The sequence below is a fragment of the Rhinopithecus bieti genome, unplaced genomic scaffold (assembly GCF_001698545.2).
Source record: "Rhinopithecus bieti isolate Rb0 unplaced genomic scaffold, ASM169854v2 scaffold_30918, whole genome shotgun sequence".
Classification (NCBI taxonomy): Eukaryota; Metazoa; Chordata; class Mammalia; order Primates; family Cercopithecidae; genus Rhinopithecus; species Rhinopithecus bieti.
The window spans coordinates 556,907-569,073 of record NW_016813589.1 but is presented as its reverse complement, the minus strand read 5'-3'; the positions used below and the strand labels follow the sequence as shown (position 1 = coordinate 569,073).

The following is a 12,167-nucleotide window of genomic DNA, read 5'->3' as shown; positions in this document are numbered from 1 at the left end:
TCCTTTGTAGGGACATGGATGCAGCTGGAAACCATCATTCTTAGCAAACTATCACAAGAAGAGAAAACCAAACACCGCATGTTCTCACTCATAGGTGGGAACTGAACAATGAGATCACTTGGACTCGGGAAGGGGAACATCACACACCGGGGCCTATCATGGGGGGGGGAAGGGGGGAGGGATTGCACTGGGAGTTATACCTGATATAAATGATGAATTGATGGGTGCTGACGAGTTGATGGGTGCAGCACACCAACATGGCACAAGTATACCTATGTAACAAACCTGCACGTTATGTACATGTACCCTAGAACTTAAAGTATAATAATAATAATAAAAAAAATGAAATGAAGAAAAAAAAGATATAAAAAAGTTAAAAAAAAAACAAAAGATAGATGAAATTGACAAAACTTTAGTTAGACAAAGAAAAGAAAATTCAAATAAATAAAACAGAAATGAAAAGTAGACATAACAACTGAGACCACAGATATACAAAGAATCTTTATATACTGTTATGAGCAACTATACGCAACAAATTGGAATAGCTAGAAGAAATGGATAAATTCCTGGACACTTAACAACCTACCAAGATTGAAAGAGGAATAAACTGAAAACCTGAACAGACCAGTAAGTAACAAGATGGAAGCTGCAATAAAAAGTCTTTCATCAAAGAAAAGCCTGGAACCTGATTGCTTCACTGCTGAATTCTACCCAACATTTCGAGAATAACTAACATCACTTCTACTCAAACTCTCCACCCCGCAAAAAAAAAATAAAAATAAAAAATAAAAAATCAAAGAGAGAATACTTCCAAACTAATTCTACAAGGCCAGCATTACCCTGATATCAAAACCAAATAAGGACACAACAAAAAAAGAAAACTATAGGCCAATATTACTGATGAACATTCTCAACAAAATACTAGCTAATCACATTAATAAGATCCTTTACCATGATCAAGTGGGATTCATCCAAGGGATGCAAGGATAGTTCAACATATTCAAGTCAATAAACATAATACATCACATTAACAGAATCAAGAACAAAAAACATATGACCATTTTCATAGACACTGAAAAAGTATTGGACAAATTCATCATCTCTTTATGATAAAAACCCTCAGCCAACTGGATATAGCAGGAACATAACCCCAGATAATAAAGGCCACATATGATAAAACCACAGCTAGCATCATACTGAATGGGGAAATATTGAAAGCCTTTCCTCTAAGTTCTGGAACAAGACAAGGATGCCCACCTTCACCACTGTTACCTAACATAATACTGAAAGCCCTGGTCACAGCAATCAGACAAGAGAAAGAAATAAAGGGCATCTAAATTGCAACGGAAGGAGTCAAGTTATCTTTGTTGGTAGGCAACATAATCTTATATTTACAAAACCCCTAAAGACTCCACCAAAAAGCTGTTAAGTACTGATAAACAAATTCAGTAAAGTTTCAGGATACAAAATTAACATACAAAAGTCAGTACAGACATTTTTTATTTAGATTGCTTTCTTGATTTCTTTTTCATATTGTTTGCTGCTAAAGTATAACATTTACAATAGTTACAAATAATATACAATACCTAGGAATTACCTTAAGTGAAAGATCTATGAAAGAAAACTACAAAACACGGAAGAAAATTGAAGACACAAATAAAAGGAAAGATATTCCAAGCTTGTGGAATTGGAAGCATATTGTTAAAATGACAATACTACCAAAAACAATTTTCAGATTCAATGCAATCTCTATCAAAATACCAGTGACATTCTTCACAGAAATAGAAAAAGAATCCTAAAATGTATATAAAACCACAAAAGACTCTGAATAGCCAAAGCAGTCCTAAGGGAAAAGAACATAGCTGGGGGCATTACACTATCTGACTTCAAAATATACTACAAAGCTATAGTAACCAAATGACCATAATACTGGCAAGAAAATAGACACATGGACAAATGGAACAGAATAGAGAACCCAGATATAAATCCACACATTTACAACCAACTAATTTTTGACAAAGCAATCAAGAACATATCATAGTAAAAGAATAGTCTCTTCAATAAATGGTGCTGGGAAAACTGGATAACCAGATGCAGAAGAATGAGACTATCTCTCAGATATTTCTTCCTCATCTCTTTTGATTTTGATACAAAATCAAATCAAAATGGATTAGAAACCTAAATCTAAGATCTGAAACTATGAAACTACTAGAAAAATATATCTGGGAAATACTCCAGTACATAGGTCTGGCCAAATGCTGGTTTTTTGGTTTTTTTTTGGAGACAGGGTCTCACTCTGTCACCTGGCTTTGAATGCAGTGGCGCAATCACAGCTTTCTATAGCCTTGACCTTCTGGGCTCAAGCGATCCTCCCACCTCAGCCTCCTGAGTAGCTGGGACCACAGGTGTGTGCTACCACATCCAGCTAATTTTATTTATTCATTTAACTTTATTTATTTTTAAACATTTAATTTTTTAATTTTTTTATTTAATTTTATTTTAATTTTAAACTTTTAAAATTCTTTTTGCGAAAGTAGGGTCTCCCTGTGTTGTCCAGGCTGGTCTCAAACTCCTGGGGTCAAGCAAGCCTCTGCCTCAGCCTCCCAAAGGGCTGGGATTATAGGCATGAGGCACAACTCCTGGCTTGGCCAAAGACTTTTCTGTGTAAGACCGCAAAAGCACTGACAACCAAAGCAAACATAGACAAATTAGATTCTATTAAGCTAAAAAGCTTCTTCACAGCAGAGTGAATAATCAAGAAAGTGAAGGGACAGCCCACAGAACAGGAGAAAATGTTTGCGAACTATCCATCTGACAAGGGATTAATAACCAGAATACATAAGGAGCTCAAACAACTCAATAAAAGAAAAATAATCTGATTTAAAAATGGGCAAAAGAATAGACATTTCTCAAAAGAAGGCATACTAACGGCCAAGAGTTAAATTTAAAAAATGTTCAACATCACTAATCATCATAGAAATGCAATTCAAAACCACAATAAGGTATCATCTTACCCCAGTCAAAATGGCTTAAACATTTTTTTAAAGTATTATTATAATAGAGACGAGGTCTCACTATGTTGCCCAGGCTGGTTTTGAACTCCTGAGCAGCTCAAGTGATCCTCCCACTTCAGCCACCCAAAGTGTTAGGATTACAGGCATGAGTCATCATGGGCAGCCTAAAATTGCTTTTATTAAAAAGATAGGGAATGGATGGTGGCAAGGATGTGGAGAAAGGGGAACCCTGCTACACTGTTGGTGGGAATGTAAATTAGTACAGTCACTATGGAATACAGTATGGAGGTTCCTCAGAAAACTTAAAGTAGAACTACTATATGATCTAGCAATTCTACTACTAGATATATATCCAAAAGGGAAATCAATATATTGAAGAGATATCTGACCTCACATGTTTTATTACAGCAGTATTCACAATAGCTAAAATATGGAATCAACCATCAATGGATGAATGGATAAAGAAAATGTGGTCTATATACACAATGGAATTTAGCCATAGAAAAAAGAATATCGGGCCTGGCATGTGGGCTCACGTCAAATCTCAACACTTTGAGAGGCCAAGGCAGGAGGACTGCTTGAGGCCTCCCTATTTCAAGAATATATGGAATAAAAACTTGAGTTTGCTATATTTTATTTTATTATAATTTCTAATAAAGTTGTTTTCCACTATCCCTTTATTGCTGCTTCTCAGGACTATTCATAAAATGACCAAAATATAAAAAATAAAATGATAGTAAATGACAATGTCTATTTTTCCTGATAATACTAAACATTAAAATCAACACGTTATTATTCCTTTTAGCAGCAACACAAGCCAAGGTGATAGTTGCAAGAGGCTCCAGAGATCATTTAAATTATTTATGGGTAATTGGAACATATACTTGCTAGTATACACTAGCAAGAAAAGAACTGTAAACTGGCTGTATGTTATTGTACCTTAAAAATGTATGTGGGTGAATTTTCTTTTAAGAAAACCGTTAAACTAAAGAAAAACTATGTAACACACCTAGAATGTAATCTATCTGGCTCTGACAGATTCTCAAATGTTTAATCATTTAAAATAATTTGGGATAATAGTGTTTGGGAAATTTGTTTTTTGAGACAGGGTCTCACTTTGTCACCTACACTGGAGTATACTAGCACGATCACAGCTAATTACAGCCTCAAACCTCTGGGGTTAAGCTAGCCTGTCGCCTCAGCACCCCGAGCAGCTAGGACTATAGGTATGTACCATTATGCCCGAGTGACTTTTCTTAAATCTAAAATCAATTCTATACATATTAAAAGTTATGTATTACAAGCGTCTAAAGTCCAAAGTCTGAACTAGACTATTCACTAGCGATGATCTGGGCAATTTACTTAACTTCTTTGAATGTTAATTTCCTCATGTGTAAAATAAGAATAATGTCTACCTTGCAGGATTTTTGTGAAGAGTGAATAAATCAAATGAACCTAAAACAATGTTTGACATTTTGTAGGCCTTTAGCAAATGACACTTGCTACTTACAAAAAGCTATAATGTTATTTGATTCTTTGGTCTCTGACTGATTTTAATCATGCTGGTGATTTTTTTCTTGGGCCTTGTTAATTGCAGTTCCTACAACTTCCCTTCAATTATCAACCAGGCTAAACTTATTTCATTTATCGGTTATTATTTACTGAAAACCTCCTACGTCACAGGCAATTTAAAATCTTTATTCACTTTCTACACATAATTATTGTCAGAATACCTAGACAGTAAAATGCTAGAAAACAATGACTACAGAAGTGGTTTATATCTTACTTTTATAGTATCTTAGTCAGATGATCATACGGCAAGATCTTAATAAAGATCTTAAACAGGGATAAACTATATTTTCATAAGCTATCACCATAGCAACATGTATGCTCTATAAAAATATTTTTTCAACCTATTTGACTAAGAAGAAAAGGATTTGAAATTATAGAAGTGAAACAATAAAAGGGTTAGAAAAAAACAAGAAGCAAAACACGTTTACAAAGTAACTATCATGAGGATTCTACTGATACATAAGATATGACCACACTGCTTTATATAGTATGCCTTTAAAATATTAATAAAATAATTTCTCAATCTAACAGGAAAAGCGACTCAAAAGCTAAGCAAAATAAAAACGAAAGAAAGAACATGTGTACATGCCAAGAGTGGGCACTAATACTGTTCATCAGTGTACTGTACTGTGTGATTTTTAGACTAAAAGGTTTTCAATGTTATAGTGAAGCCTATGAAATACTAACTACCCTAACAAGTTTTTATCCCATAAACCAAACAGATACGAGTAAAAGATAAAGGAATATATTTTCAATTTCATTGAATAGTAAGAATATTTCTCCTTGAAACATTCCTAGCCTGGCTCTCATTTGTACAACAGGAAACAGAATAAAAGGGTGGCCTACACACCCTTTGAAATTCCATTTCTGAAATCACTGTCTTATTCTCGAATATTAGAACTTTTTGTGGGATCTGACATATTCTCAAGTAGCTGTGAAGTGCATTAAGGTATCAATGAGTACCCCCATCTACCTCTTCCCTCCCGCTTTTCCAAAAATACAGCTGTCTTTGGAAACTTAAATGGTAAAAGTCAACAGATAAAGAAGTCTTAGACAGATATGCTAAGTCACCTTAAGGATCAAAGCTGCAGAATAAGACATGGCAGTATGAGCATAATACAATAATAATTGACATTAGTAAAAGAATTCATCAATATAAATGGAGTGTGGATGGTCAGAAAAAGAAGTAAAAGAAAACAAGATACATATTGGCAATGCCTACTTAAATATCCACTGCCACGATAGAGATAACCTAGCTTCATGCTACCAACCATTTAGAATCGTAATTAATCCCCCATGGAGGAAGAAAAAAATTTGAGACTGGGATATGGGAAAAGGTCATCATACCTAGATTTGAAACCAGGATATAAAGAGCTGGAATTACAGGCACCCGCCACCCTACTTGGCTAATTTTTGTATTTTTAGTAAAGACGGGGTTTCACCTTGTTGGCCAGGCTGGTCTCAAACTCCTGGCCTCAGGTGATCCGCCCAACTCAGCCTCCTAAAGTGCTGGGATTACAGGCGTGAGCCACCGCACTCGGCCAGCGTTTTCCCTTAGACTCGAAATTTCGCTCCTATCGTCCCATCCTTGTACTAAGAAAGTATTCTTTCTAAGGTTTAATAACAAATTTTACTCTTGGCAATTATCAGGAACTCGACTATATTAAAATAGCTAACGAGAGGAAATTACTGAAGCTACAAAGTCAAAGGTCTCATCATCAAAGTTATCCTTGACAACTGACAAGAGCTGTTAGATCTTCTTTTGGTCTTTCTGCTAATTCAACCCTAGTCTTAAAAATAGCCACCTATTGCCTAATACCCTGTATACACAAAACCATTGCACTTCGGTATTTCTAATACGAGAAAGTTTATATATATCTAAACTTTCCTATCTTTGAGGGGCAGGCATGGTTAACGTGGTTCTCAGTAAGATATTCATTTACAACTAAGAGAAAATCCCAGGCTATCATCTGACATTCTTGGTTTACTTAAAAAACCTTTCTAACGTTATTCATTCTCTGACAACCTCAAAATTACTTTCCACAAAGAAAACTCTAGAAATCTAAAAATGCGAAGTGCGTGCTTGTCAGAAGGTACTAAGGAAATTCTTCCTTTAAACGTCAAATGTGAATTCTAACTTCTAATGGGTAAGACCCTCGAGATTTACAGCGGTGGTCTGGTGGAAAGAAAACCCCCTTGGCACTAGGAGCTCACAAAACCCCATCCAGTGGTTGAGGCGGAAGCGGCTATGCGCTCCCGGGCTTTCGACAAGCCGCCCTGGAACGCAGGCCCGTCATCTTCAGCAGAAAGCTCTCTCACGTTCTGGCCCGCAAGCCCGGAGGGTTCGTCACAAACACACAAGGCAAGGATAGAAGCGAGGCCAAGGGGCAGGTCACGCAACTGTCAAACGAAGCCCACCCACCGACTGACAAGTCCCCAAGGCGACAAGCGATCCCCGCGCGGGATACTCACCCGTTACCTCAGGATCGCGACTACAACTCCCAGAAGGCTGGGCGAGCGACGAACCAACGCCCTTCCCAGAATGCAGCACAGCGGCATCCCTATCCCGCCCTCTCCTTACTGCGCTCCTCCTACTTTTCTACCTCTCGTCATCCGGGAGAGCCGGGGGTAGGGTGCGGGAGGAGGATCCCGCACGCTCGGCGTGTCGCGTCAGACGCCGGGAGGGGACCGGGCCGGGGAGTAGGAGGGGAGAATGGGAGGACGAAGGGGAGGGGAAAGGACAGGGGAGGGGAGGGAAAATAGTGGGCCAGGCAGCAAGATGGCGGCGGTAGCGGAGGTGTGAGTGGACTCGGGTCTCAGCGGCCGCATTTTCTCTTCCCTTCTTCTCCCTTTTCCTTCATTATTTGAAATTGGCATCGAGGGGGCTAAGTTCAGGTGGCAGCACCGGGCGCAACGCAGGGGTCCCGGAGACGGCGGCGGCGGCCGACGGCTGGAAGGGTAGGCTTCCTTCATCGCTCGTCCTCCTTCCCCGCTCCGCTCGGTGTCAGGCGCGGCGGCGGCGCGGCGAGCGGACTTCGTCCCTCCTCCTGCTCCCCCCCACACCGGAGCTGGCACTGTTCGCTTCGCCATTCCCCGACCCTTCACCCCGAGGACTGGGCGCCTCCTCCGGCGCAGTTGAGGGAGCGGGGGCCGGTCTCCTGCTCGGCTGTCGCGCCTCCATGTCGGATAATCAGAGCTGGAACTCGTCGGGCTCGGAGGAGGATCCAGAGACGGAGTCTGGGCCGCCTGTGGAGCGCTGCGGGGTCCTCAGTAAGGTGAGCAACCAGTGGTGCCAGGGGACCCCTGGCCGGACTCACCTGCCGCGAGGCAATTGGCTGAGGCGGTGGGGTGGGGCTGGCGGGAGGCGCGGAACGTGCCGGGGTGCTAGGCTGAATACTGCTGCAGCGACTAGGGATGAGGCGGGGGGATATAGGGGGCCTGTTCTTGCTGCCCGAGGGCTCGTCGGGGGCAGCCGAGGACCAGGGAAAGGGTGTATCAACCCGGGATCCAATTTGGGAGACCAGATGCGTGCCGTGACTTGGGACCTAGGACGGCAGCTGTCCCGGGTGTAAGGAATCCGGGTTGGGCTTCAGGGGTGTCCGAACGACTGGGCACGGGAGCGGTTCAAGTCGGACCTCTTAAAAGAGGCTGGTCTGTCTGAGGATGCCAAGCCGAGTAGGTTGGTAGGCACTGCGGACGCAACTGTTTCGACAGAAGCCGGAGCGACTCGGCTTGGTGTTGAAATTTGAGGTGTTGAACTCGCCAGGTTAAATGTAGTGAGACAGATGAATGTAGAGGACTTTCTCCCTCACCCTATACCGTAGTTCAGGATAGAGATATTGAATCGGCACGTGATGGGTACAGGAAATATTCATAGTAACTTGGAACATGTGAAAAGGAGACTGATCTTTAGTCCAGGAAGAAGAGCATTATTTAATAATAAACTCTTTTTGCGGTAAGGGGTCCAGGGTAAGGAAAATATGTTTTACCTTTTATATATTTTTTAAAATCCGTGTATCAAAATTTTAGGAAAGCAGCCATTATAGAACTGCAGATGGGTGATCTCTTGATATTACATGGTTGGGATTTTTTTTTTTTTTAAGTTTTGCTAGAAGAAGATTCACACAGCCTTTTGACTTCTCTCCCCTTCCTGTTAAACTTTTTTAGAAATGGCTGGAGCTAGCAGTTAACTTGGAGAGGGGGAGCTGGGCCAGTCCCTCAACAAGCTGGTCATAAGATACTATGTCATGTGCAGCTACTGGCTATTAAGAAATCACCCTGTTTCCAGTATTCATACTTTGGCACATCACTTGGACATTATTTGTGGAATTGTTTAATATAATGCTTTTATAATGTCTGTAGAAAGCTAGTGAGAAGGGGACCAGGAAAGGCATGAGTAGTCAGAACTAAGGATTGCAAGTGTTGACTTTTATTTGTATAGCAGAAAAATTAGTTGTATATTGATGCTGTGATCATTCTTGAAATTTCAGTGCAAGGTTTTGCATTGAAACCTTCATGCAACGAGAAGCTCCTCAGGATTTCTTTACATTAAATGTATCCTATAATTTAGGAATCCCTATTGAACACATTGTGTAGCAGGTATACATTTTCATTTGGTAATAGGAAGTGGGTTACTTGCTTCTCAGTGATTTTGATAGTTTCATCACTGCTTATAAGATGGGAAGCTGACTGCCATATTAGTATTGTGATGTGTTGAGTATTTTACAAAACAAATTGTAATTTTGACCCACTGATAATTAGTTTTTTGGGGGTTGGGGGAATGGAGTGACTGGGGGAAAAAGTCACCAGTGCTCTGAGTTTTACTTTATGTGGAGTGGGTATACTATAGATCAAAAAATGGAATACCAATCTCGATATTTAAATGCATACAAATGCATTTGATCACCTCTATGGAAAGTGAATAACTTAAATTTTGACTGTTGCTTCTTATGTAGAATGAATAGGAATAAAGCTTTTGGTATTCTTGCTAATAGCTATGAAGGAAATTTTCCTGAGATTTACCAATTTATGGTTATATACAGTGTTTTCTGGAAACTTTGTAATCAAGGGTATTCTAAATTGAATATATATACTCATACTGAGTATGGTACATGTTTTTAAATGTAAATTATATATTTTGAATTCTTCATATTCACCTGGTAATTTAAACAAGGGTCAGAACTTGGCTTTTGTTCTTTTCCTTCCATTGAGTAATATAAATAAGTCCTGGTACCATTTGTTTTCTTTGTCCCCCAAAATGGGGTGGATTTGGAATGGGCTTGGGTAAATTTATATTAGAAATATACCAGTTCAAAAGGCATTTTTCCATATGGTAATCTGAAATATACGGAAATACCTATGAAGCATATTTCTTATGAATCACTTAAGTGTATAGATTCCAAAAATACTTGATAGGCAATAATTCTATCTGGTTATAACAAGTATCGTGATGGATCATGGTGGGGAAAAGATGCATGCCTTAGTGTAGGACTTGAGAGCAACTAAGCCTGGATAAAATAATCTCATTCAATTTCAGAATTACCTCCATCCTTCATGGTTTACCTTCTGTTTTTGCACACACCAAACCGTTTGAAATTCTATCCATCCTTAAGAGTCCAAGTCAAATACTGTCCTTTCCGTAAAGCCTTTTCGTATTTTGCCATCATTCAAGACCTCCTTCACTTGAATTCCCATAGCATTTTGTTTTTTTCTAAATATATATTTTTTTCTCTTGTGTTTGTGTTTGCTGGCCTGTTGGCCACAGTAATATTCAATTCTCCTGCAGTGTCTAGCATATTGCCTTGTCTGTATTTGTTAAATGGGGAAGAGTGAGGGAACATTATGAGAGCAGAGAAAAGACAAAAAACTTGTCTTCCAAGTGTCATAATAACAGCTAACAGCTTACTGAGAAGAGGGTCCTGAAGCTGATATAGTTTGTTCAGCCTCTTACAAGAACATAATATTGTTATGGATACATAATTGCTGGGACCCCTTTTCTAATATTGAAAGAGTTCTAGTGAGAAATGCTGAAGATTAAGCTTTATTAACCATGTATAACTCTTCCTCAGATTCAGAAAATACTATGTCCAGGCACTGTTCTAAGTCTATTCTTGTTTAAACTTAACTCTGAGAGACAGAGTTTGACAGAGAAAAGAACACAGAGTAAGTAACTTGACCACTGTCACAAAATTTAGCCTTATGAAGTGTGGTAATTATAAATGAGGTAGGATTAATCCATGGTGGGTCTTGAATGCCCTAAACAATTTGTATGACAGTCAGTGGGAAGTTGTCCATGTAAGTTTTGGAGCTGGAGACTCAATAAGATCAACATGTAAGAAAAGTAGACAAACATGCTTAGTAAGTAAATAAGCTTGTGTAAATTATGAACAACACAGAAGATACTAGCGAAAAGATTAAGTCCTGTAAAGAATACAGGAACTGGGTAATTTGATTGGAATAGTTGAAAATGAGAAGAGGCGGCAAATTTAAGGGTTTACTATGAAGGAAAGATAAGCAGGTTTTGGTGATGGGCTATAAATATTGAGAAGGAACACTTAGGAGTATCTCTGTGACTATGCTAGGCATTTTCATTATTTTATTCAGCCATCAATCAACAGGGAAAGAAACTGAAGCTTACAAAAGTAACTTGTCAAAACTCTTCACGTGAGTTGTACAGTAGTTGAGCCTGTTTAATCCTGTATACACTAATCTGTTTGTATATCAAATACACAAACTCTGAGCAGAAGTAGCAGTCCCCCCCCAAGGAAATAGGAAAAAAGGAAGGAAGTACACCTTATAGAGAGAAGTAAATTCAGTTTTGTTGGTAACTATCATTTATTTCAAGCCTGTGTCTAAGTGGTGGTACATCACAAGCTGTTAGAAATAAGGAAGTGGGTGATTAGGAGCCACTAGAATGAGTTAAATGGTCAGCTTGGATGAGTTCTCAGGGGTTGTAATGATGGGGCTTAGAAAAATTAAGAACTGGCTAGGGATGGTGGCTCACCTGTAGTCCCAGCACTTTGGGAGACCAAGGAAGACAGATCACTTGAGCCCAGGAGTTTGAGACCAGCCTTGGCACCACAGTGAAACTTCATCACTACAAAAAGTTAGCCAGACGTGGGGCACGAACCTGTAGTCTTGATGACTTGGGAGGAGGAGGCAGGAGGATTGAGCCCGGGAGGTTGCAGTGAGCTGAGATGGTGCCACTGCACTCCATCCTGAGTGACAGAGTGAGACCCTGTCTCAAAAAAATACAAAATAAAAGAAAATTTAAGAACTGAATAAATCTCAAAAATGCTTAATTAGAGAATAGAAAAAGATTTCTCAGTGGATATAGAGCCTGAGCCAATGCAGTATATTTTGGCAATCCATTTTAATAAGTTTTGGAATTGGCAGATAGTTTTGAGATTTTCTATACTTAAAACCCCAGAGCATAGATAAAACACGCAAAATAAGTATTCCTGTAAAGGTTACATTTCTGCCTTTTCCAGTTTATTGTGATCTTCACTGTGCAGCAAGACTTTAGCAACACAGAAACTCTTTTAAGGTATTGAAGGCAATCCAATATGTTTTGAAAACCAA

At 39.3% G+C, this 12,167-nt stretch overlaps 2 protein-coding genes across 4 annotated transcripts in view; one reads left to right on the top strand and one right to left on the bottom strand.

The window, feature by feature from the left end:
* The window catches only part of POLK (DNA polymerase kappa), a 94,128-nt gene extending 87,221 nt beyond the window's left edge, over positions 1-6,907 (bottom strand). The window contains 1 exon segment of the mRNA XM_017848721.1: positions 6,754-6,907. The gene's annotated coding sequence lies outside the window, so the exon portion shown is untranslated.
* The window catches only part of CERT1 (ceramide transporter 1), a 150,024-nt gene continuing 144,700 nt past the window's right edge, over positions 6,844-12,167 (top strand). For 2 of the 3 annotated variants that reach the window (XM_017848719.1, XM_017848720.1), the window contains exons 1-2: positions 6,998-7,214; positions 7,468-7,861. In XM_017848719.1, coding sequence (XP_017704208.1) covers positions 7,129-7,214; positions 7,468-7,861 — 480 coding nt within the window. In that variant the 5' untranslated portion in view covers positions 6,998-7,128. Of the gene's footprint in view, positions 7,215-7,467; positions 7,862-12,167 lie in introns of all 3 variants that reach the window. The other variant, XM_017848718.1, reaches the window with a different exon arrangement.